This window comes from Cottoperca gobio, chromosome 23, assembly GCF_900634415.1.
Source record: "Cottoperca gobio chromosome 23, fCotGob3.1, whole genome shotgun sequence".
Taxonomy (NCBI): Eukaryota; Metazoa; Chordata; class Actinopteri; order Perciformes; family Bovichtidae; genus Cottoperca; species Cottoperca gobio.
The window spans coordinates 1,621,667-1,642,043 of NC_041377.1; the positions used below are offsets into that span (position 1 = coordinate 1,621,667).

The 20,377-nt window shown below is 41.9% G+C and overlaps 3 protein-coding genes across 5 annotated transcripts; 1 reads left to right on the top strand and 2 right to left on the bottom strand.

Annotated features, from left to right (window-relative positions):
- usp44 (ubiquitin specific peptidase 44) lies at window positions 1–7,926 on the top strand. 3 transcript variants are annotated; one of them, XM_029462435.1, is made up of 6 exons: window positions 1–129; window positions 2,383–4,080; window positions 5,132–5,330; window positions 6,955–7,063; window positions 7,221–7,471; window positions 7,777–7,926. In XM_029462435.1, the coding sequence occupies exons 2-6, from the start codon at window positions 2,536–2,538 to the stop codon at window positions 7,899–7,901; spliced, it is 2,229 nt and encodes a 742-aa protein (XP_029318295.1). In that variant the 5' UTR covers window positions 1–129; window positions 2,383–2,535; the 3' UTR covers window positions 7,902–7,926. The 3 variants fall into 3 exon arrangements, with proteins under 3 accessions (XP_029318295.1, XP_029318296.1, XP_029318297.1); XM_029462436.1 differs by lacking the exon at window positions 1–129 and adding an exon at window positions 182–266; XM_029462437.1 differs by lacking the exon at window positions 1–129 and adding an exon at window positions 987–1,026.
- Window positions 7,927–9,828: 1,902 nt separating this feature from the next.
- LOC115028315 (uncharacterized) lies at window positions 9,829–12,701 on the bottom strand. The gene is made up of 2 exons (XM_029462039.1): window positions 12,175–12,701; window positions 9,829–11,716 (listed from the first exon to the last, which is right to left on the bottom strand). Exons 1-2 carry the CDS (start codon window positions 12,566–12,568, stop codon window positions 10,731–10,733), a joined length of 1,380 nt encoding a protein of 459 aa, XP_029317899.1. The 5' UTR covers window positions 12,569–12,701; the 3' UTR covers window positions 9,829–10,730.
- A 743-nt stretch (window positions 12,702–13,444) lies between these two features.
- LOC115028313 (methionine aminopeptidase 2-like) lies at window positions 13,445–19,463 on the bottom strand. The gene is made up of 11 exons (XM_029462038.1): window positions 19,275–19,463; window positions 17,628–17,723; window positions 17,458–17,520; window positions 17,147–17,249; window positions 16,516–16,677; window positions 15,947–16,128; window positions 15,442–15,536; window positions 15,263–15,359; window positions 14,849–14,952; window positions 14,542–14,657; window positions 13,445–14,408 (listed from the first exon to the last, which is right to left on the bottom strand). Exons 1-11 carry the CDS (start codon window positions 19,429–19,431, stop codon window positions 14,156–14,158), a joined length of 1,428 nt encoding a protein of 475 aa, XP_029317898.1. The 5' UTR covers window positions 19,432–19,463; the 3' UTR covers window positions 13,445–14,155.
- Between the last annotated feature and the right edge of the window lie 914 nt (window positions 19,464–20,377).

The window sequence follows — 20,377 nt, forward strand, 5'->3', positions numbered from 1 at the left end:
CTTCATCATCAACAACAACAACAACGTCACGTATCGAGGACGCGCTCGAGCCAACACCACGCGACAGGGACTGACAAGATGGCGATCATTTTAGAAACAGAGGAGTTACTGCCGTGAAGGAGAGGCTCGGTATGCTGTTTTCTTCTCACATACAGTCATTCATATTAAACATGTTAAAATTGTAGCCGATGATACGTCTATTGCTGTTTGAACTCGTCCAGCCGGTCGGTTTTAAAAACAAGCCGGTCTCTGGGAGCTGACCTCCGGTAAACGCATGAACTTGTTTGGATTATAGCAGTTAGCCTGGCAGGCTAACTAGCATGCTAGGCTAATGTTAGCAGAGCAGCTAGGGCTGACTAACCTCTTTAGTAAATACAAGAAAAACGACAGAGCTGACATACGTGGCTCTTGTTTATGTATAACTGTACGCGTGTTTTTACAGAATTTTAGCTTTACCTTTTCTATGATTTCAGTATTTTGTAATCGTAACTCCTCATAGCTGTATTAATTACACGCTAGTGGCAGCTAGCTAACCTTAGAGAGGTAACCTAAAAGTTAGTCTGTTACCACTGTCCTTATCACGAGTGTTGTTTTGCGTTAATATAGAACAGATTGTTGAAAGGTTAGACAAGCTGATGATGTGTTGAGACTTATTCAACCTGTGTTAACGTAAGGCTGGGGGGTGTTCAGGCACTTCAGACCATGCAGTCGCAAGGACAAACCAGGCAAAGCGCGCTAACTTGCTGATAAAACTTCGGTGACATTCAAAAACTCTGGAAAAACACTCCCGAGAGTCCTCGCACTGTTTGCTTTATTACTTTTTTCCACTATCAAATCAGTGACTTTATTGCTCCGTTGTGATTACTGTAATTTACAATGTGGTTAATCCTTAGCGAGGTTATGATGTGGACATTGAAGTTACTGATTACAGTGACAGCAAAGTTGTGCTCATCTTTATTGCTTATCGTGAAACCACCTGAAGAATCAACCTGAAAGGATTTCATGCTCTGATTTAGAGATCTTTAGGTTAGTGATGCATTCAACAGGGTCTGTCTTGGATCCCTGACAGCCATGATTTAGATTGTATTCATATCACAGCCTGCACACTCTCATGACAGCACAATCTGATGAACATTTATTGAATAAAAACGCCCACTCCCACAATATAACAGGTAAACAAACCCCTTGTTGAGCCTTTTAATGTGTTAAATGGAAGAAAGTGATTGGGACAATACAGGGAAAAGAAACCTCATGTTTCCTTGTACCCTAACCCATCTCCATTACTTTCCCTTTTTTATTACCTACGCCATTTCCTAGCAGCAATTCCCCCCCCCCCCTGGTTTCCACTCTTTCATTTCCCCAGCAAAGGTAGTCCTGTACTCAGACAAAGGCGGCACCCCTTTGCAAACTCAGTCCCCCTTTTGTTGGATAATCTTACTTCTTTGACCTCAGTGGGGGGGTTGATAGTGCTCAGCCCACTCAAGGATCCCTATTTTCTGAGCTGAGGTACAACAACCCCCAGAGATGTGAAAAGAAGCCAGAAGAGATTGAGTGGAGACTGATTGTTGGGTTTTGGATTGTCTTCAAACCAAAATACAACCCATTGTTTAAGTTGTGTTTATGGAAAACTCTCCCCCAGTCTTTAAAAACACAAAGACTGGGATTTAATCTGAAGCTTCTGTGCTGCTTATTAGCTGTCCAACACATTAGAAAGTTTTAATAGAGGAACATATGTTAATACCCCTGTAAAGTCACCCTGGCGCCTATCACTGCCTGCTGAGTTTGAATTTCTTTATTAGAGTTTCTATCTGTGGAAAAGCTCAAAGGGTTGTGGTGTTGATGGTTTCACATCCAGGTTCAACTCACACACTTTTCTGTGTTTCGCTGGATGCGCCTGGCAGCACTCGCTGCAGTCGGTCATGTTTATCAGCCAGTTATTTTACAGTTGGTTCGTGTTTCTTTTAGGAAATGTTAAAGCCTCCTTGCCACCTGGCAGTCATAGGAGATAATCATTTTATTGTATGTTTCCAGGAGAGTAATCTGATGTTGTCATATAAATCACCTATATGTGTTTTTATTTATGCCACACGTCATAATTACGGAAACGATTGTATTTGATATAAAGTCGTTTTATATTCGGGACGGACAGATTTTAGAAAACATTTTATTTTGGTACAGTGGTGGAAAAGGTTAAGCTAGAAGTCTGATGTAACGGTAGTGAGTCAACCGATATGAAGACAAGATTATAAAACAAACAGTCGAATGAAGAATTTATAAATTGAACTCGCTCTGCTTTGAAGGTACATTTGAATTTCCCTGTAGCTGCTTTCTTATTCCATCTATTCATCCCGACTAACCACATCTGTTCTCTCTCCCCTCTAGAAGCCACCATGCCCTGGGAGGGTCCCATTTCTCAGCTCCCCATGGTCACCATGGTGATATGAAGCCAGTGTGACACGTTGACACACACAGACAGACTCGCACACACAGTCAGTTATTGACTGGCATAGCCAGCTCGGCAGGCCGGCGTGTGTAATGGACAGGTGTAAGCATGTGGGGCGGCTGAGGCTGGCCCCGGATCACTCCATCCTCAACCCCCAGAAGTGGCACTGCGTGGACTGCAACACCAGCGAGTCTATATGGGCCTGCCTGGGCTGTGCTCACGTGGCATGTGGGCGCTACATCGAGGAACATGCTCTGCAGCACTTCCAGCAGCAGCACCACCCATTGGCTATGGAGGTTAATGAACTTTACGTTTTTTGTTACTTGTGTGACGACTACGTCCTGAATGATAACGCCACCGGAGACCTGAAGCTGCTTCGTAGTACGCTCAGCGCTATCCAGAGCCAGCGCTATGAGGTTACCACCCGCAGTGGGCGTACCCTTCGCTCTGCTAGCGCTGCCCCTGATGCCCTGATGCCATCGGGTGCCCGCGAGCTGCAGCTAAAGGACGAGGACAGGATGTTTACTGCGCTCTGGCACCGCCGCAGGGCGCTTATGGGACGTGTTTTCCGCTTCTGGTTTGCACTGACTGAATGCGGAAAGAAAAGGGAGGATGAAGAGAGAAAGAGGGAGGAGGATGAGGAGCAGAAAAGAGAGGCAAGGGAGAGGAGGCGGGCTTTAAAGAGGCAGCTACAGGAGGAGCTGGAGAATGCCCCTCTCAGAAAGAGTCGGCGGTTACGTTGGAAGAGCCAGAAAGTTGCAGAAGCTCCAGTCGCAACACCATCTCGGAGGGTACGCAACAAGACAAAACCCCCTGTGCCTACGTCAGTCACCCGCAGGCCAAGGACGCAGAGTCCTGCCACAGCTACCCCGAAGAAAGGCGGACGGACGAAAAAAGTCCAACCAACTCCCAAAACCCGGAGCCATTCTTCTAACACAAGATCTAAGGCCAAAGCAGCGACACCACGTTCTGCCCAAACACCTGTTCGCCGTAAGCAGAGTACCAAACAGGGTGGCTCGCCCTTCAAGCGGCGTCCCACAGTCACTCCCGGAGTGACTGGCCTGAGGAATTTAGGCAACACCTGTTATATGAACTCCATCCTGCAGGTGCTGAGCCACCTTCATTTCTTCAGGGAATGCTTTCTGCGCCTGGATCTGACACAGGCACTTGAGCTGCTGGCATCTGCCGTCCACGGACAACTGACAGGGAAGCCCTCGTCCCAGTCCCCGCTGATCCAAAGGAAGGGATTCCAGGCCAGCTCGGGCTCTGGGGCAGGGCTGAGCGGTGGGGCCTCACGGGCCCGCAGCATGGAGCTGATACAACCCAAAGAGCCCAGCTCGAAGCACATCTCTCTCTGCCACGAGCTGCACACCTTGTTCCATGTTATGTGGTCTGGCAAGTGGGCGCTGGTATCGCCTTTTGCCATGCTCCACTCTGTGTGGCAGCTGATCCCGGCGTTCAGGGGCTACGCTCAGCAGGATGCTCAGGAGTTCCTGTGTGAGCTGCTGGACAAGGTGCAGCACGAGCTGGAGAACACCGGCAAGCACACGACCACCGCAGCAGTCCCACAGAAACGACTCATCAAGCAAGTGCTCAGTGTGGTCAACACCATCTTTCATGGCCAGCTCCTCAGCCAGGTACGACACAAACACACACACACTTAAAATCACCATCATCAACCACTGACTAACACAGCAGTGGTCACAAGCTTCACCTGACTCACTCACCACGATGCCTGCACACCAGGGAAATATTGTCGTAAACTGAAACTAAATAAAAATATCGTTTTTTAAGAAAAACTAAACTGAAACCATCATGACTGGTAAAAAACTAATAAAAATAAAAGGTTTTTGTATGTATATGTAGCTATATACTTGTGTTATACCTGGCCTTAAAAGAAACAAACAAAAAGAAGAAGAAGAAAGGAAGTCAAAACTAAAATAACAAACATTTCAAAGTCATTATAATCTCGCTGTACACAAGAACCCACTCAGATCTGCCCACACGCTCCATTCAACAGCCTTCATCAGCTCTTACTGAACTTTATATTCATAATTCAAATTAAATAAGCTTTGATTCATCGATCACTTTAAATTCTTTGCTCTCTTCCAAACTTGTGCAACGCTCCTTGAGTCGCAGATTATATGGTGTTTCTTTTAATTTATGCGCGTAATTTAAAAACAGTCCTCAAAATCTCAAATGTAGCACACACTCTCGCAAGTAATATGTAATCAGATGAAACGTTGCACTTCTTTTTCTCAAGACTCATATCTTGATTGTTGTTTTTATGTGCTTAGTGTAATTACGAGACCTGGTTTAGCACTTGCAGGCATGAGAAGCCGATGACGATATTTGGATGTATACAACTAAACATAACTTCAAGTAGCTGATGGAAGAGAAACTAAGGAAGTGTTGTACCAGGACATGAGATTAGTGTCTACTTGTGGAGGCTGAGCACACACTGCGACACCTGCTCTTGCTGAATAGAGGGCTGTGTAGGGTTTTGGGAGATCTCGGCCCTCTGGCTAGTCGACACTTTAGTTTTTATATTTTTGATACAGTATAAGGAGACAGGAAACGGCACACAAGATAGCCAGGACAGTTAGAACCATTAGGGTTAGAATAATAATATGTATTATATACGACTACACCCGCTCATGTCTGAATTTCCCTCCCTGTCACATGCAGGTGACGTGCCTGGCCTGCGACCATCGCTCCAACACTGTGGAGCCTTTCTGGGATCTGTCTCTGGAGTTCCCTGAGCGGTATCACAGTAATAGCAGGGAGTCGGCTGCTCAGGCTTCGTGCCATTTGACTGAAATGCTGGCCAAGTTCACAGAGACTGAAGCGCTAGAGGGAAACATCTACGCCTGTGAGCAGTGCAACTGTGAGTTTATATAATGTAAACATGCACACACTATCTTTTAACACAGCGATTTGACACCTGGCGTTAATGTGAATTTCAAATCCAGACTGTGGCTAGATCTGACTTTCCTGTTCCCTCCCCAATTCCAGTTGTTATATTAAGCTAGTCCAAACATGTCCTGGACCTATTTGTCTTGTGAATAGAGGTTAAAGTCTGTGCGGAGCCATGTTAGTTAAAATATAATGTTTTTTTAGAGAAAATCTCCTGTGCCCAAAGACTTAATATACCACGATAAGAAAATGACACACATATTCGTTCACAAATACAAAATGCCCCTACCTAACTAGAATTCATACCAATAGAGCAGGGGTCGGGAACCTATGGCTCTTTCGATGACGCAATATGGCTCGCTGACATTTTTTAGTAATTATACTGTGTAATTTTTAAGTAAAACATTTAGCAGCGGATTATTTTTTTAGTTCTCCCCTCTCCTTTCCTCCGCCCTGTCTCTGACTGTAGGTGTGTGTCGGCAGTGAAGCCCCGCCCTTTGCGAAACCGAGCAGAGGAAAAACTGCGTAAAGCAAGCAGCCAGGGGTGTCAAACTCAATCACAGAGAGGGCCCAAATTAAAAACTGGGGGCGAGGGCCAAACACGGTCCACATTTATTGAACAGGATACACATATTGGATAAAGTGCAAAAAGATATGGAACATATTTAAGTCATATTATGGATATGGATATGGATATTATGATATGGAACATATTTAAGCAAACAGATTGCTGAGCAGTTCAATTTATGAGCTGCAAAGTCGAGTTTATCAGCAGAATGCGCGGTCGGGAACACAGCGGTGGAGATGTTTGTCAGTGTTTGGAAACACGCAGTGACCAAAGTTTCCTTCTGCATCAGAGTCTCCCACAGGCAGCTCGGCTTGGAAAGCTCTGACTGCATCATACATGTCTGTGATCACACGGCCCTGAAGCTGCAGGTTTAACAGTGAGATGCTTCGTTAAGTTACTAAATCTATTCAGCACTTTGCCTCAGCCATCGCACCGCCATGTTCAGAAAAGACTTAAATTGACTCTTATAAAGTTTCCTTTCTGTGTTACGGTGCTTATTACATGTTCCATCTCCAGAGCTTTACAACACAGCGCTTCCTGGTGTATGATGCAGTGATACACCGTCAGCTGCATCTTCTCCCGCATCCTGCCCACTAATCCGCTCTTTTCATCACATCGCAGGCGCTCCATCGGTCGTCAGTCCCGTCAGTTTGTCCCGGGACAGTTTCATTTCATTCACACATTTAGATACTTCCTCAAATATGTATTTCCCCGTGGTTGTGCCATGCATTGATTTAATTACCAAAACCGGCGGGCCAGTTATATTTTCTCGCGGGCCAGATATAATTGCCTTGAGTTTGACACCCGTGCCGTAAACACTGAAACGTGCACATGAATGAGATAAATAACATAAGCATTTAGTTTATTTAATAAAAGAGCACCTGTTTCACGGAGTACTCGGAGACGTGTTATACTTAACAAATGCACGCAAGTTGCATTCAATTTTATTAAATAAATGGCTGAGCTGAGGCGACGCTCAGTGGTGTAATGTTTGTATTGAGTGTCAACTCTCTCTTCTTATTTACAGCTGCTCGACGGCGGTCCTCCGCCAAACCAGTCCTCCTGACTGAAGCACAAAAACAGCTGATGGTCCACAAACTGCCTCAAGTCCTGCGGCTTCACCTCAAACGCTTCAGGTCGGATGATTACGCCACAATCCCTGTTGACAATTTGTGTTTAATCAAAATAGTTTTTTTATATAACCCAGCTGTAGTCAATCTTTTAGAGGACAGTTGTGATGCAGACTAATGTCTCATTGGCTGACTGGCTTTCTGTCTTGTGATTGGTCCCCAGGTGGTCTGGGCGGAACCACCGGGAGAAGATCGGAGTCCACGTCCGCTTCGACCAGCTTCTCAACATGGAGCCCTACTGCTGCCGAGAGCCCTCACCCAAAGTTGTGTCCTGCTCCAGTCCCAGCAGCCCCAACTCCACGGGCTCGCCGCGCCCCAAGCACTTCCTCTACGACCTCTCCGCTGTGGTGATGCATCATGGGAAGGGCTTTGGCTCCGGCCACTACACCTCCTACTGCTACAACACAGAAGGGGGTGAGTTTTTTCTTCTTGTTAACTAAATGTACCACTTTAATCTCAGAGAATATCCAAGTTTTCGTAGATCTCTCAATTTTATTTCTCTCTTGGAATATTACCCCAGGCTTTAATGGTTGACACACAATTGTAGACACAAAAACATGGAAAGATAGGGTCCATGTTGATGAATACTGAAGTTACCTGTACAGGTAAATGAGTACATTTGCGTAATCATTAAGGATTCCTGTTCCGACTTCTTGTTGCTTCCTTGTGTGTTACGACTGCCTAAATATTAAATAGTGTGTCCTTGTTATCTCCTGCAGGTTTCTGGGTTCACTGTAATGACTCTAAGCTGAATGTGTGTTCAGTGGAGGAGGTCTGTCGTGCTCAGGCTTACATCCTCTTCTACACAGCGCGAGTAACTCAGGACAAAGACTGGCCGCTATAGTATCACAATCCCCTCCTCCTCCTCCTCCTCCTCCTCCTCCACTGCAGCCTGACCACTCAGCGATATCAGCACAGCCCACCTATCGCTCTCTTCTCTTCCCTCTCTGCGGGCATTTTATATCCTGGGAGGATGGGTCTTTTTAAAACCTGGTTCTGCTTTGTGAACTTCTTGTATATGGTGTTTATATGTAGGTATTTTAAAAAAAGAAATGGTGATGTTTGTGATTTGTTTACACTTGTATTTTATAAAGAAGAGTATCAGCCAAGGTGTCTCAGTACCAGCCAACAGACTCAAAGTGTCCTATACAAGGGCGTACATATAGGTGTATTCACGTGTCTGCCTACCTGCGTTTGGTGGCTTGTTGATTGTAAATGCTGTACGTTTGTTTAAATCAACTGAAATGTCACTTTAGATAGTCGTCACAGAACTGGATGTAAGGTTGTAAAATGTCATTCACCCACTAGAAATGGCCTCCTAGTGTTCTTGGCAGGTACACATTTGATGGGTGTTAACAAAGATGGCTGTATTTCCTGCCAGAAATGCCCAAACCTTTACAGAATAGGCTGTCTAAACTCTGTTTATAGTTAAAGATCTGTACACAAGCAGGGCAGGAAGTTCATGTTTCTCCCTGAAGTACTCCTGGGTCTGTCAGGAAGAACTGGCAGACCTCAAGCCAAAGCCTTGGGGGGAAGTGTATGGAAAAACCTCAGCATTTCCAAAACGGTTCAACATTTGCTGGGTGTTTTTTTTTCCTCTCTCCCTTCTGTCACTTGGGGGGGGGGTAAAAAGTTTCCAAAGGGATGTTTTATTTTGGCTAAATGCTGCCACCTCTCTGCTCCAGAATGTAATCGTCTTCAGAGTGTGAACCAGACACGTACTGGTGTACTCAAAGTGCCCTTTTGTTTGAGAATGTATTTTTATAGTTCATATCAATCCATCAAAGTGGAATCTGCACAGCCGCAGCCCCACCCAGACCAACATTTAGATTATGAATGTATTTTTATACAATCCTTCTCAGAGGTTTTTTAGAAAAGAGGCCATTGACTGTTTTTTAAAAGTTTTATACATACGCTGATTGTTCAACACCACCAGCAGTTATGACTGTTCTATCACCATTAAGTAGGTGTGTACATACTGTATTTTATTTACCATCTGTTCAGTACAATATCCAGATTTAACAGGATTGTGATATTTATCTCCATAATGGAGAAAATTGTACAAAGAAAAAGATATTCTCCACCTGAACCATGAATTCAAAGCACACTTCATGTTGTTGCGACACATTGTTGGCATTTTTGTTACTACTCCATGGATGTGTGTGTGTGTGTGTGTCTGTGCGTGCGTGCGTGTGTGTGTGTGTAAATTTATGGAAGTTATTCTATGCAAATTGTTACCTCAATTTTTTTCTAGAGAAAATTACCTCAATAAATGAGAATATTTTTTCATTTTTCTATAAAAGATGCCAGTGTCTTCTTGCTTGTTCTCATTCTGTTTATCCCAAAATCAAATTTAAAATTAAAACTACCTTTTTTTTTAATGCCATAAACCTATTTCATATCACTATTTTGAGACTGTGATCAAATAGAACAAATGTATTATTGCTAACTCTTCATTCATATTTAAGTTGTGCAGCAACATCCGGGTATTTTCCATTAACAATTATTCTAACGTTGCATTAAAGAGGGGTTACATTTTGTGGCAATGGGTATCCGTTTAAAACTTTTGCTAGCAAAGAAGTTCTCCATATTAACTAAAGTTAAGTTCTTTTAAATCCATTAAACTATAAATCTATCGCCCAGAAACGTAAACAAGGTGTTGGTTACTCACGGGTTGTTGTCCTGCGGTAGTCCAGGTAAATGAGTAACGTGTTAAACTACACTAACAACCTAAAGTAAAGCAAATATTAACTTAAACTTGGTTAAATTAACGTGGAAACTATTTTAAAACCAGTTAAAAAAATATTTATTTTTTTACTCGTTGGCGTCCTGAAGCTGCACGCGCAGTGCACAGCTGGTGCTAATGACTGACGTCATCAACAGGTGCCGTTTGTGTATTTACGTTTTTATTTTTTATTGTATTTAAAAAACAAAAGGCATTCTGTTTTCATGAATCATGGACCTTTATCATCATTACTTTCAGATTTTTTTGCAAATATATATATATATAATACATTTTATTTTATTTATAGAGCGCTTTTAAAAAGGTACATATAACATTAGTAATTACATTAAGAGCACAAAATGAAACAGGAAAACAATTAAACAATCACAAGATTAAAAAAAACTGTTGATGTTGGGGACAAATTGAAATCAATGCCAATGTCATCAGTTGTTTAATTTCTGTTCTCAGAATTAAAAGATATGCAACATGTTTGTTACAGAACAAATGCCTAAAACTTAAAAAGCTGATGACATTAAACAATAGTTACATATTCTCTTCTCCATCTTTCAAAGTCATTTAATTACATAACAAGTTGTTGAGTTTAAACAAATGTAAATACAATAAAAAGTAAACAAATATAATGTAAATATTGTTTCAATATTGCACAACACACAGATAATGTGATGACGTTGAGTATCGTGATAAGTAAATTGCTTGCAAATAAAATAAACGGATATTTAAGTGTGATCAGTTCTGCGGTTGAACATCGTGAACTGAACACAAAAGGCACCAATAAAAAAAGTTGTTTATAAAAGTGCAGTTTTCTAAAATAAATGTATGTATATTCTATACACAAGGTTCGATTTTAATGACATTACTACCTCATTTCTTTTCATGGTGCCGTATAATGTTATGGACAGCCATGTAAATATAGTCCTCTTGCATTAATTAGTGAGATTCACGAATGCGACCCTCCCTTAAATTGACAAGAGCGGCACATATTCTTAGAACCTTGTCTATTTTAGCAGCCAGGGTACGTGGAACAACCTGGGATAATATTTTGTAAACATTCAGACGTCGGATTGCTCTTTCAGCATGAACTCTTACACGTGCCATTCGTTGAGTGTATGTCACCCATTCCTCAGTTCGCTCGCCACATTTCTTTATGTAATACGGCGTTACCAAGTTAACCTCCCTCACAAACAGCAGATCTTCGATGGGAAAGCCTCGAACCACCATGACCTCATCTTCAGGCATTAAGTAGTTTAATATTCCCGAGTTCTTGGTTATGAATGTTTCGCTGCATTGCCCTCCATATGCTGCAGAGATGAACATGATTAGTCCACATGGGGCAAAAGCTACCAGGTATTTCACCGTGTTATGCGATTCAAGGTTTCGGGGTTTCTGTAAAAGGATCTCACTGCAGTCAACAATACATGTTGTGTTTGGAAAGTTCTTCTTAAATTCTTCAGGCATATTTGCTTCAATAGTTTCTTTTGGAAGCCACGGAATTAGAGGTCGCAAAACTTCATCCAGTTTGTCAATCCAATATGGGATTATCTTGCAAATCGTGCTTTGTGATATATGAAACTGTCTGCTCAAATCACCCATCATACGGTTGGTTCTTAATTTCATAAGTGTCATAAGAACTTGATCTCGCACAGACATTGTAAATGGATTGCTGACATATCCTTCCAGTGTTGATGCGAGGATGTTAAATGTTTCTAGGGACACACCCGTGTAGAGCAGAGCATCCGAGTCGTTATGAAGCATGAAGTACCCAATCTCATCACACTGAGTCGTCTGTTCATGCACATCTTTTACGCCGACCGTCTGGCAATAATCATGATCCTGTCGTGCAGGGTCCTCCCACTGGGTGTGAACTGAGCGGCACTGTGGGTCAGGAGGATGTGCAGCGAAGTCCACCGAGCAGCCTGACAAACACACAAAACCAGAGTTACAAAACACTGTAGACACGAAGGTAAAACAGATACTGTATATCTCGTTTATTTTCAGATCCATGTATGTAAATGGGAATTGACAGAACACTTTGTCAATACAATCTTAATAGTAAGGTTGGTGGGATTAGATACAGGTTTAGAAAATTAAATAATTACAAAATTGGAGCAACAATTCGTAAAATCGACAGAAAAACTATTTTGATAAACTATTAAATCAATAAAGTACTTTTTCGTGCAAAATGACATCTCATATAAAAGGTTTTATATCATATTAAACTAAATATCTTTTTGTTTTGGACTGTCAAAACAAGACATTTAAAGACTTGGACTAAGAAACTGGAATATATAACGTATAATCATCATCAGTTGTTTTCTAAAAATGATTTAGCATGCAGTGTCTCGTCTTGAAAAACAAACTATAACTGCATTACCGTTTAATTTACGAGGTTCATCTTCAACGTCTTGATTAACGTTGGGTTGGGTCTCGTTCTCACGGAGTCCCGGGACTACTATCCGCCTCTTCGGAGGAGGAGGAGGAGGCAGTTCGTGACCCAGAAAGAGCTCCGGGTCCGGGTGCAGTACTGTGGGTCTCTTATCGACGAAGTGGAAAGAGCAAATGTACACTTTCTTCGGACGCCGTTTGAGCTTCAGAGCCGCCAGCCACGCCGCTTCCCGCTCCACACTCCTCGGCATGAAGAGCGGCGCAGCGCACGGACATTGGTGTCGTAGTTTTTGGTGAACTACACAAAACGTTTCTGCGACTTCCTTCCGGTTCTGTGAACTGTTGTGGCAACCACGAACGCAACATGTTGAACCTGAGCTCATTTTTACAGCTGATAAGCTAATTCAACGTTGTTTTTAATGGTCAGCTCGGTTTGTTGTTCTTTTTGTCGCCGGATGTTGTCGTAGCCGGAAGCAGGTACGTCTTCTTCTTCTTCTATGGTTTTTCCGCGCGGACTGCTAACCAACGTTAAAGGTGCATGCTGCCACCTACTGTACCGGAGTGGGATCACTGGCTACAGATTGGTGGTGGTGGAAGTAATCAGATCCTTCACTTGAATATTTATGATTATTGCAATGTCTAGAACATATATTTAGTTATTACTCCATAAACATGGAGACCTCTCACATGTTCACACATATGGAAATTAGATAAAGGTCTACATTTGTTTTGTTAAAATAACTTATTTCTGGTTGCAGTATTTAAAACTATCTATCTTATCAGTTGTATCAATAAAGACAAAATGCATTCAACTCATCCTAAACTTATTTTGTAGGCTTTGTTGCCGCTTGTTGCATTGGGAATAAACCATTTCTGAAAGTTTTTGGGGATCGCATTGTTCAGGGACAGGTGAGCCAGATCCTGAATGTGGGGATTTATGTACAGCTAGATAAAACAAGCTATTTGAAAAGGGAATACGTGATGGAAATTCATCACTATTATGTTTATACTAAAAGATGTGAAGACAAGTAAAAACAAAAGCAGTTTGAACAATAATCAATATATAGTATGGATAAACTAAGTTTACATTTAATTATCACACAAAATGCTTTGACACAAAGTTCCTAGCTTTATGTTTAATAGACACGTTATATTGAGAACTGTGTTCACTAAGTGTTGCCATACATGTTCTGTGAATTGATTAAATCAAATAATAATCTCAATATACTGTTGTGATCAGACAGCAGAAGAGGACAGGCTCACAATGAGCAAAATCATTTTTAATAATCTTTTTATTTATTACAAAAACATTTTCAGGGAGCTCAAAATGAAGCATTTGTAATCGGGGAACAAAGTGGCAGCAACCATTTCAAAGATATTTTACAAATATCAAAGAAACGATAACTAAGGGGGCCAGAGTGCAGAGTTCCCTCCCTGTGTGACAGAAGCCAAACATAGAGCTGCAGATGAACGATGAAGATTTATTACTGCGACACCCCGAGCTTTAAATGTTAGGAGTTGTCTGTTTGCAGATTTCCTGGCCATGCATCGGCCTAACCACTTCTTAAACCCACCAGTAGCATTTGTGCTTAATTTAACTCGAGCATTAAAGTACTGGAGGCTCAGAGTGGAGCCGTAGAAAGGGAGGTATGAATACTGGAGGGTGCACAAGTTTCAGCAGCAGCTTAAATAAAAGTTTGACAGTTTTAACATTTTGTAAAATGAGATCCGCAGGAAACTAAAATACTTTCCCAGACAGAAACGTGTTGGCTTGTTTACGATTTCTTTAGCTTTGCAGTCCTTCTTCCTCGCAAGTTGAGAGTGGTGCATTGAGCATTTGGCATCCCTCAAAGCTTCTCCGAGACGACCACGTCCCGTTTTAGAAGCTTTTCTCTTTTGTTTCTCTGAAGAAGGAGTTGCTAGCGGGGTAGTGACGGGGTGGTGTGGAGTTGAAGGGTGGGGTTGGAGTATCAGTAGTCGTCTCCCCGGCTCACCACCTCCTTGCAGGTGGGCCTGAGCAGGATAGTGTGCTCGAACTGAGCGGTGTAGCAGCCCTTGGTGTCGCAGAGGGGAGGGTAGGGGTCCACGATGCCGAGGTCGCACAGGTTCTTCAGGGCCATCAGGTATTTGCTCTCACCTTTACGGTCCAGCCAGCGCCGGCAGAACGCCAACGTGCCGAAGTTCTCGTTGATAACGTTAAGCAGGTGCTTCGCTCTGGGCAGCCTGGAGAGGAAGAAGAGAAGTAAACATCGGTTATTTTAGATGGTGCTCAGTCACATTGTCGTCAGGGGTTGTATCAGACTGTTAACAATCTACTAACATAAAATAACAGGTGCATGTTAAGGTAGACTCTTACCTGATTGGGACATGGCCGACGTCAAAGTTCTTCATGTAGTGAGAGCACTCCATGTCGTCGTGGACCATACCTTTACCTGTGCTGCCAAATGTCTCGATGGCGTAAACCTCTCCCTCCTGCAGGGTGAGAACAAACAATCAAAAACAGGGACGACTGCTGAATCTGGAAAAGAAAGTCTTACATATTGGTAAGTTTAGAACCCGCTTCACTCTCTCAGATACAGATCTCATAAAAACATCTTGAAAATGGAAAAACTCTGAGTAATATCATGAAACCTGGAGTGAAAATGACGACATAATGAACTCGCCTCCATTCTGGTTGCTTCTCCTCCTTTGACGATGGGCACAGTCTTGCCAGCATGTATTCTGTACTGACCGATTGAATGACCATTCAGGTTTCGGATCGGCTTCACTGGAACAGAAGAAACGAGGCTCATAAATTAACAGGCAACAAGAGATTTAAAGAATAATAATGTAGATGTGCTATAGGTTGACATCAGAGGGTAAAACTGTTGCACTGTTGGAATGGTACTGGTTATTAAAGCGACAATTCGACAATTACACGAGTGATTACGCAGCTGAAACATCCGATTATGTTGAAGATCAAGCGTTTTTAAAAAGGAGGCATATTCTTAACCTTGAAAACACATTTTTAACACTTTGCACGAACCCTGTAGAAGTATCCGAGCATTACCCAACATTAAAGCACCAACACAACTTACCTTGGTATGTTTTGCCATCAAGCTCGACCTCGTACGACTCCATCACTTCTTGAATGGCCTCTCCAACATCGCACAGACGCACATCAATGCCAGCGTTCTGCAACAACAAACAGGAAATCATGAGCTTCGCGCAGCGTACAGATAAAAACACATCAGAGGTGCGTTTGCGTTCGTCATACTTTGATTCCAGTATTGGTGGCGTCTTTCACAGCCTCCAGCAGCTTGTCGTACTTTGGATTAAATGTGACAGTGAAGGCACAGTCAATGATTCGCCCTGCAAACAGAAAAACATCTTTTAGTTTATGCATGTAGTTATGTTGAAACTAATTTGCCTCGAGCAGTCAAATACCAGAAGGAACATTTAGTTTTGGCCTCATTTTATGCTAAATTAGCTCAAGAAATGTTTAAAAATAATGAAAAAAAAGATTAATGATACAAAAACTTGTTTTTAAAGACTACGCTCCTCACAAATGGAATTAGCACTCGTTTAGAAAATGACTCAAAGCTTTGTGATGAATCAAGACTGACAGTTCATTTTCATTTTCTACAGCAATGAATGAAAACCATTAGCTGCCTAAAGTGTAAATCTTAAACGGCAGCTATCTATCCATTATGGATATAGAGTGCATCGCTTTCAACATCAGCACAAAATGTAGTTGAAGCAGCACTTCATTCCCGCGGTACCGTTGATGTGAGTGCCGAAGTCGATCTTGCAGACGTCGTCGTACTGCAGGACGGTGGTGTCTCCGGCGTTGGGAGTGTAGTGGGCAGCACAATGGTTCAGGGAGCAGCCGGTGGGGAAGGCCAGGCCGGCGTTCAGCCGGTCCTCCTTTATCAGTTTACGAGAACAGTCCTCCAACCGCTCACTGGGGAGGGACGGGAGATTGAATGACGAGATTAAAGTGGAAGTTTATCAGAGGATATTAGCTAAGAATCTAATCACGGGAGTAATTTGATGCTAAAATAAAACACATTTTTCTCAGGAAACTGCCGGGGTTATGGGGAGCATCTCCTTTCTAGGATGTATAATATAAGAATAAGAATAAGAATAATAAGCTTTATTTGTATAGCACCTTTCATAAAAGAATTGCAGCCCAAAGTGCTTCACATGTATTACATCTTTGATTTGAGTGTTTTTTTACTCAAATTACAGAAATCGGACTTTTAGGTTTTTAAAGTACCTTAAAAGCCACGGCTGCAGCTCTACAGTTACTAACTAATAACATTAATAAAACTGATAAACGCAGCCTCACCAGATTTCAATCATGGTCATGCCAGGCTTCATGAAGCCGCGGACGTGCTGGCGGACTTGTCTGTGGGCCTCGGCTGCCTGTCTGAAGTCGCTCCACACCTCCTCGTTGGATTTATCCAGCACCCGCTTCTCATCACTGGTCGTACGCCACGCTGCACTGCGACTGGGAGGAGAACAACAACACATTTATTTTGGGCCTCAAGGCAAGAATAGTGCTTTATTATAAGTGGGGGAATTCTGGACAGTCAAGAGGGGAAAGTACACGTAATTAATTACACTGCAGGCAAGTAACTGGTTTTATAAGATAACCACACCAACGCTCCTGACTTGGATAGCCACTATCATCTGACCAGGGCTAATGCCCAGAACGCAGCTCTGCAGACAGCTGCAACGTTATCGCACCATTTTTGAAAAACATGCAAATTTGAATATTTGACCCTAATTTTCATAAGCAGGTACACGTCCTGCAAATCTATCTTTTGATTTTGTTAGTATGTAGCACAATGAGTGCAGAAACAGCTGGTTTGAGTACCAGCAAAATTCCAAATCTGTTTTAGTTTCAACAGGATTGATGAACCATGTCTGACCTTAATACTAATAGAGCTGTAGGTGTGTGTGTGTGCTCTTCTTACCCGTCCTGTAAGGTGGGGTATTCACACTCCTGTCCGATGGGGAATATTCCACTTGGGTACAGATCACAGATGGGCACTGATGGAGGGTCAGTCTGAGATTTGGCTGAAATGAAAAGAGGAAACTCGGCATCAAACTGACTCTGGATTTAAAGTCAGCAGACACGAGGCAGTAAAACTTCAACTAGGGACAGCGATTGCTCTTTTTGCTGTAAGATGATAAAACAGTCGGGCATGTTCTTCACAGCATGAAACAGAGCTTTACTCCAAACAATGTTTTTCTGCATCACTAATTTAAAATGTGGTCAACTTACGTCCCTTCTTCTTCTTTTTCTTCTTCTTCTTCTTCCCTGCTGAGTTTTCTCCATCATCTCCATCTGTGTGAGTGAGAAGAACTGCTGTCACATCAACCTTCAAGTGTAAAGCTCACGTGATGCATCAACATTTAGTGTGAAGATGATACATCAGGCGTTAAGACAATCACCTTCCTCGCCGTCCTCCTCTTTCTCTTTGTCTTCTATCGCCTGCTTCTCCAGCTGTTTGGTCACTTCGGACACTCCATCAGCCTCCGCCTCAACGCCTGCAGCAGCAAGAAGTTCATCATGAACAACACGTACAAATAATGAGACCAATGAACTAACGGAGCTACTGTGTAAATACAGGATCGTGAAACTGACGAATAAAAACTGCATCTAATGTGGATCGGTCACGTCACGGGCGACACCCGATCCACTTAATGAATTCACTGCATCGGTCCCAATATCGGTCCAGCATCCAATTAAAAACTTATTCAGCAGTAAAGTAAAATATAAATGATTTGAAGATAAGAAGAAAAACCTTAAAATAAATCCCCCCCCAAAAAAAGCAATTATTTTTCTTTCTCCACAACAAATAGGTATTTAGGCAAGTAATATTGTAAAGTTGTAATAATACAACAACAACAACGATATTTACATAAAAAGGTAATAAACCTGGAGCATTCACCTCTTTTAAATGTCCTGGGGTTTACTCTGTAAGCTATGAACAATACACATTTGGTAAAAATGTGTCTATATTGCAGGTAATTTAAAAAGGAGTTTGATCCGTAAGTGTATGGGGATCATATGGGCATAATGTTTTGGTGTGGTTGATTTATTAAAAGATCTATTGGGTGTGCTTTTCTTACATAACAACTCTGGCAAACGAGGAATTACGAAACAGGAAAACTTGGCTGAGGCTCATTGCAGTCGGCGAGGAGAACAGTTACTAAAAGGAGCAGTTAGATCTGCAAATCCTTGTGTTTTCTCTTAAAATAAGCAGTACATTACTTTTAGTATCAGCTGTGTGAAATGTCACTGTTCATGGCTGTTACTGAAGCCCGGCGTGTTTTATAAGGCCTGACAGCAACACACCACCCACACTGCCCTCAACCCGCATGGCTAATGAGAATCTAGTCAAGTCACATGTTTCAACACCCCTCTTCCGGTGTGACTCAAAAATAAACGTCAGAGTTAGTACAGATATTTACGAAGTGATTGCAAAATAATAATCTAAATAAATCTGTCTAAATATGCAAATTCAATGCTATTTGTTACTCAATTAAATTAAACAGTGCATTGACACAATCTCCTCTTCCAACAATTAGAAGACTGTTATAATGAATACATATCTGCTCTTCACTGTTTTTTATATTTGACCTTAAATTAGTTTTTATTTAGTAAAGCTCTATTTACTTTTATTTGTCTTTTAATATTAGCCAATCCTGACCCATTGTGTTTTTGAAAATGTGATATTCAACCAATTTAAAAGTCATAACAAAGACGCTCTTTGTTAATGTTTCCATGAACAATAAAAATAATATCCCTTGTCTCTGTTATTGATAATCGCTTTATTTTATATCTACTTCCAATGGATTAATACCAATTTAATGGACCTTATCATTTATATTCTCGTCAATAAATTGTTCTGCAACCCAGTAAAAAAGTAACAAGCCGACAAGCAAAGCCTTTGCCCACCTTTATTTTGAAGGCACCTTTCCCGTTACTTCCGAGTTTGTCACGGCTAACTGCGGCTAACTTAGCTCTACTACTTGCTAATAAGTAACATTAGCTCTGCTAGCCTGTTAGCAACAAACTGCTGTAGCCAGCCTCACCTGTCGTTGCGGACTTGTTCTTCTTCTTCTTTTTCTTCTTCTTTTTCGCTGCCTCCTCCACGGGCTCGGCCTCCTCCCTGTCCTCCGCCTCCCCGTTCAGCTCCCGGTTCGGGACTGGTTTCTGCTCCGCTACCTGCTCTGCCACCACGTCCGCCATGATCACAGGCGCTGCTGGAAAAGGAAGCGCGAGGGACTGTGGGAGTGCTGTGTGTGAAGCTGCGTTCAGGGACACTCGGTGAAAGATTTTATCAATTATATTCTTCATCTTCTTATTTGTATTGGTAGTATTACTACTAGTATCAATACGCTATGGATTTACTTGCATATGATGATAAGCACAATATACACTGTAATAATTATGGCACTTATTATATTATAATGCAGGTTAATTTTCTTGTCATTTCGGTCTATATTGGGCTTTAAATGCTGCATCAGTATTTACTAACTGCATGAAAAAATATTGTATCAAAGTTTGTGTCGTTTCTTCATTCTGCTCTAATGAACAAAGTGCTGTTTATTATACAACAAAAACTTTTTACATTGTCGATTTTGTATTACAGTTGTGTTATTTATATAATTTTTATTCCTACTTCATAACTTGACTTTTAAACAAACTATTTCCAGAAATCGGAGCTTGATGTGAGCACTTGAAGGCAGCACAAAGTCAAACATGCCGAATCAGCTGAAGGGGAGCTCGTGCACTGAGCCTCATGAGGGAATAAACGGTGAAGATTATAAATAAACTGATATCAAAATCACGTAAATATCATGTAACTTAAAAATTTACAAGGCTAAAAAAAAAGCAAAAAAAGCTGTGAGCAAAATAAATACAACTAAATACTGAAAGTGTATAACATTATATATAATTTTTTATACAAAGCTAATTTTTACACACAAATATCTGCAGTAAAAATCCTGCATTATTGCCACAAGCATCTGTAAGTCACACAATTGTCCACTAGGTGGCAAACCTATAACACTTAATAATACAATAAAAGCACTGTGTGGTGCTTTATATTTAGAAGTTTTATGCCAGTTGATGCACATTTGCACAGGAGAAGACATTTTCAGTATGGGCAGCTATAGTGAGAGTCTGATGTATT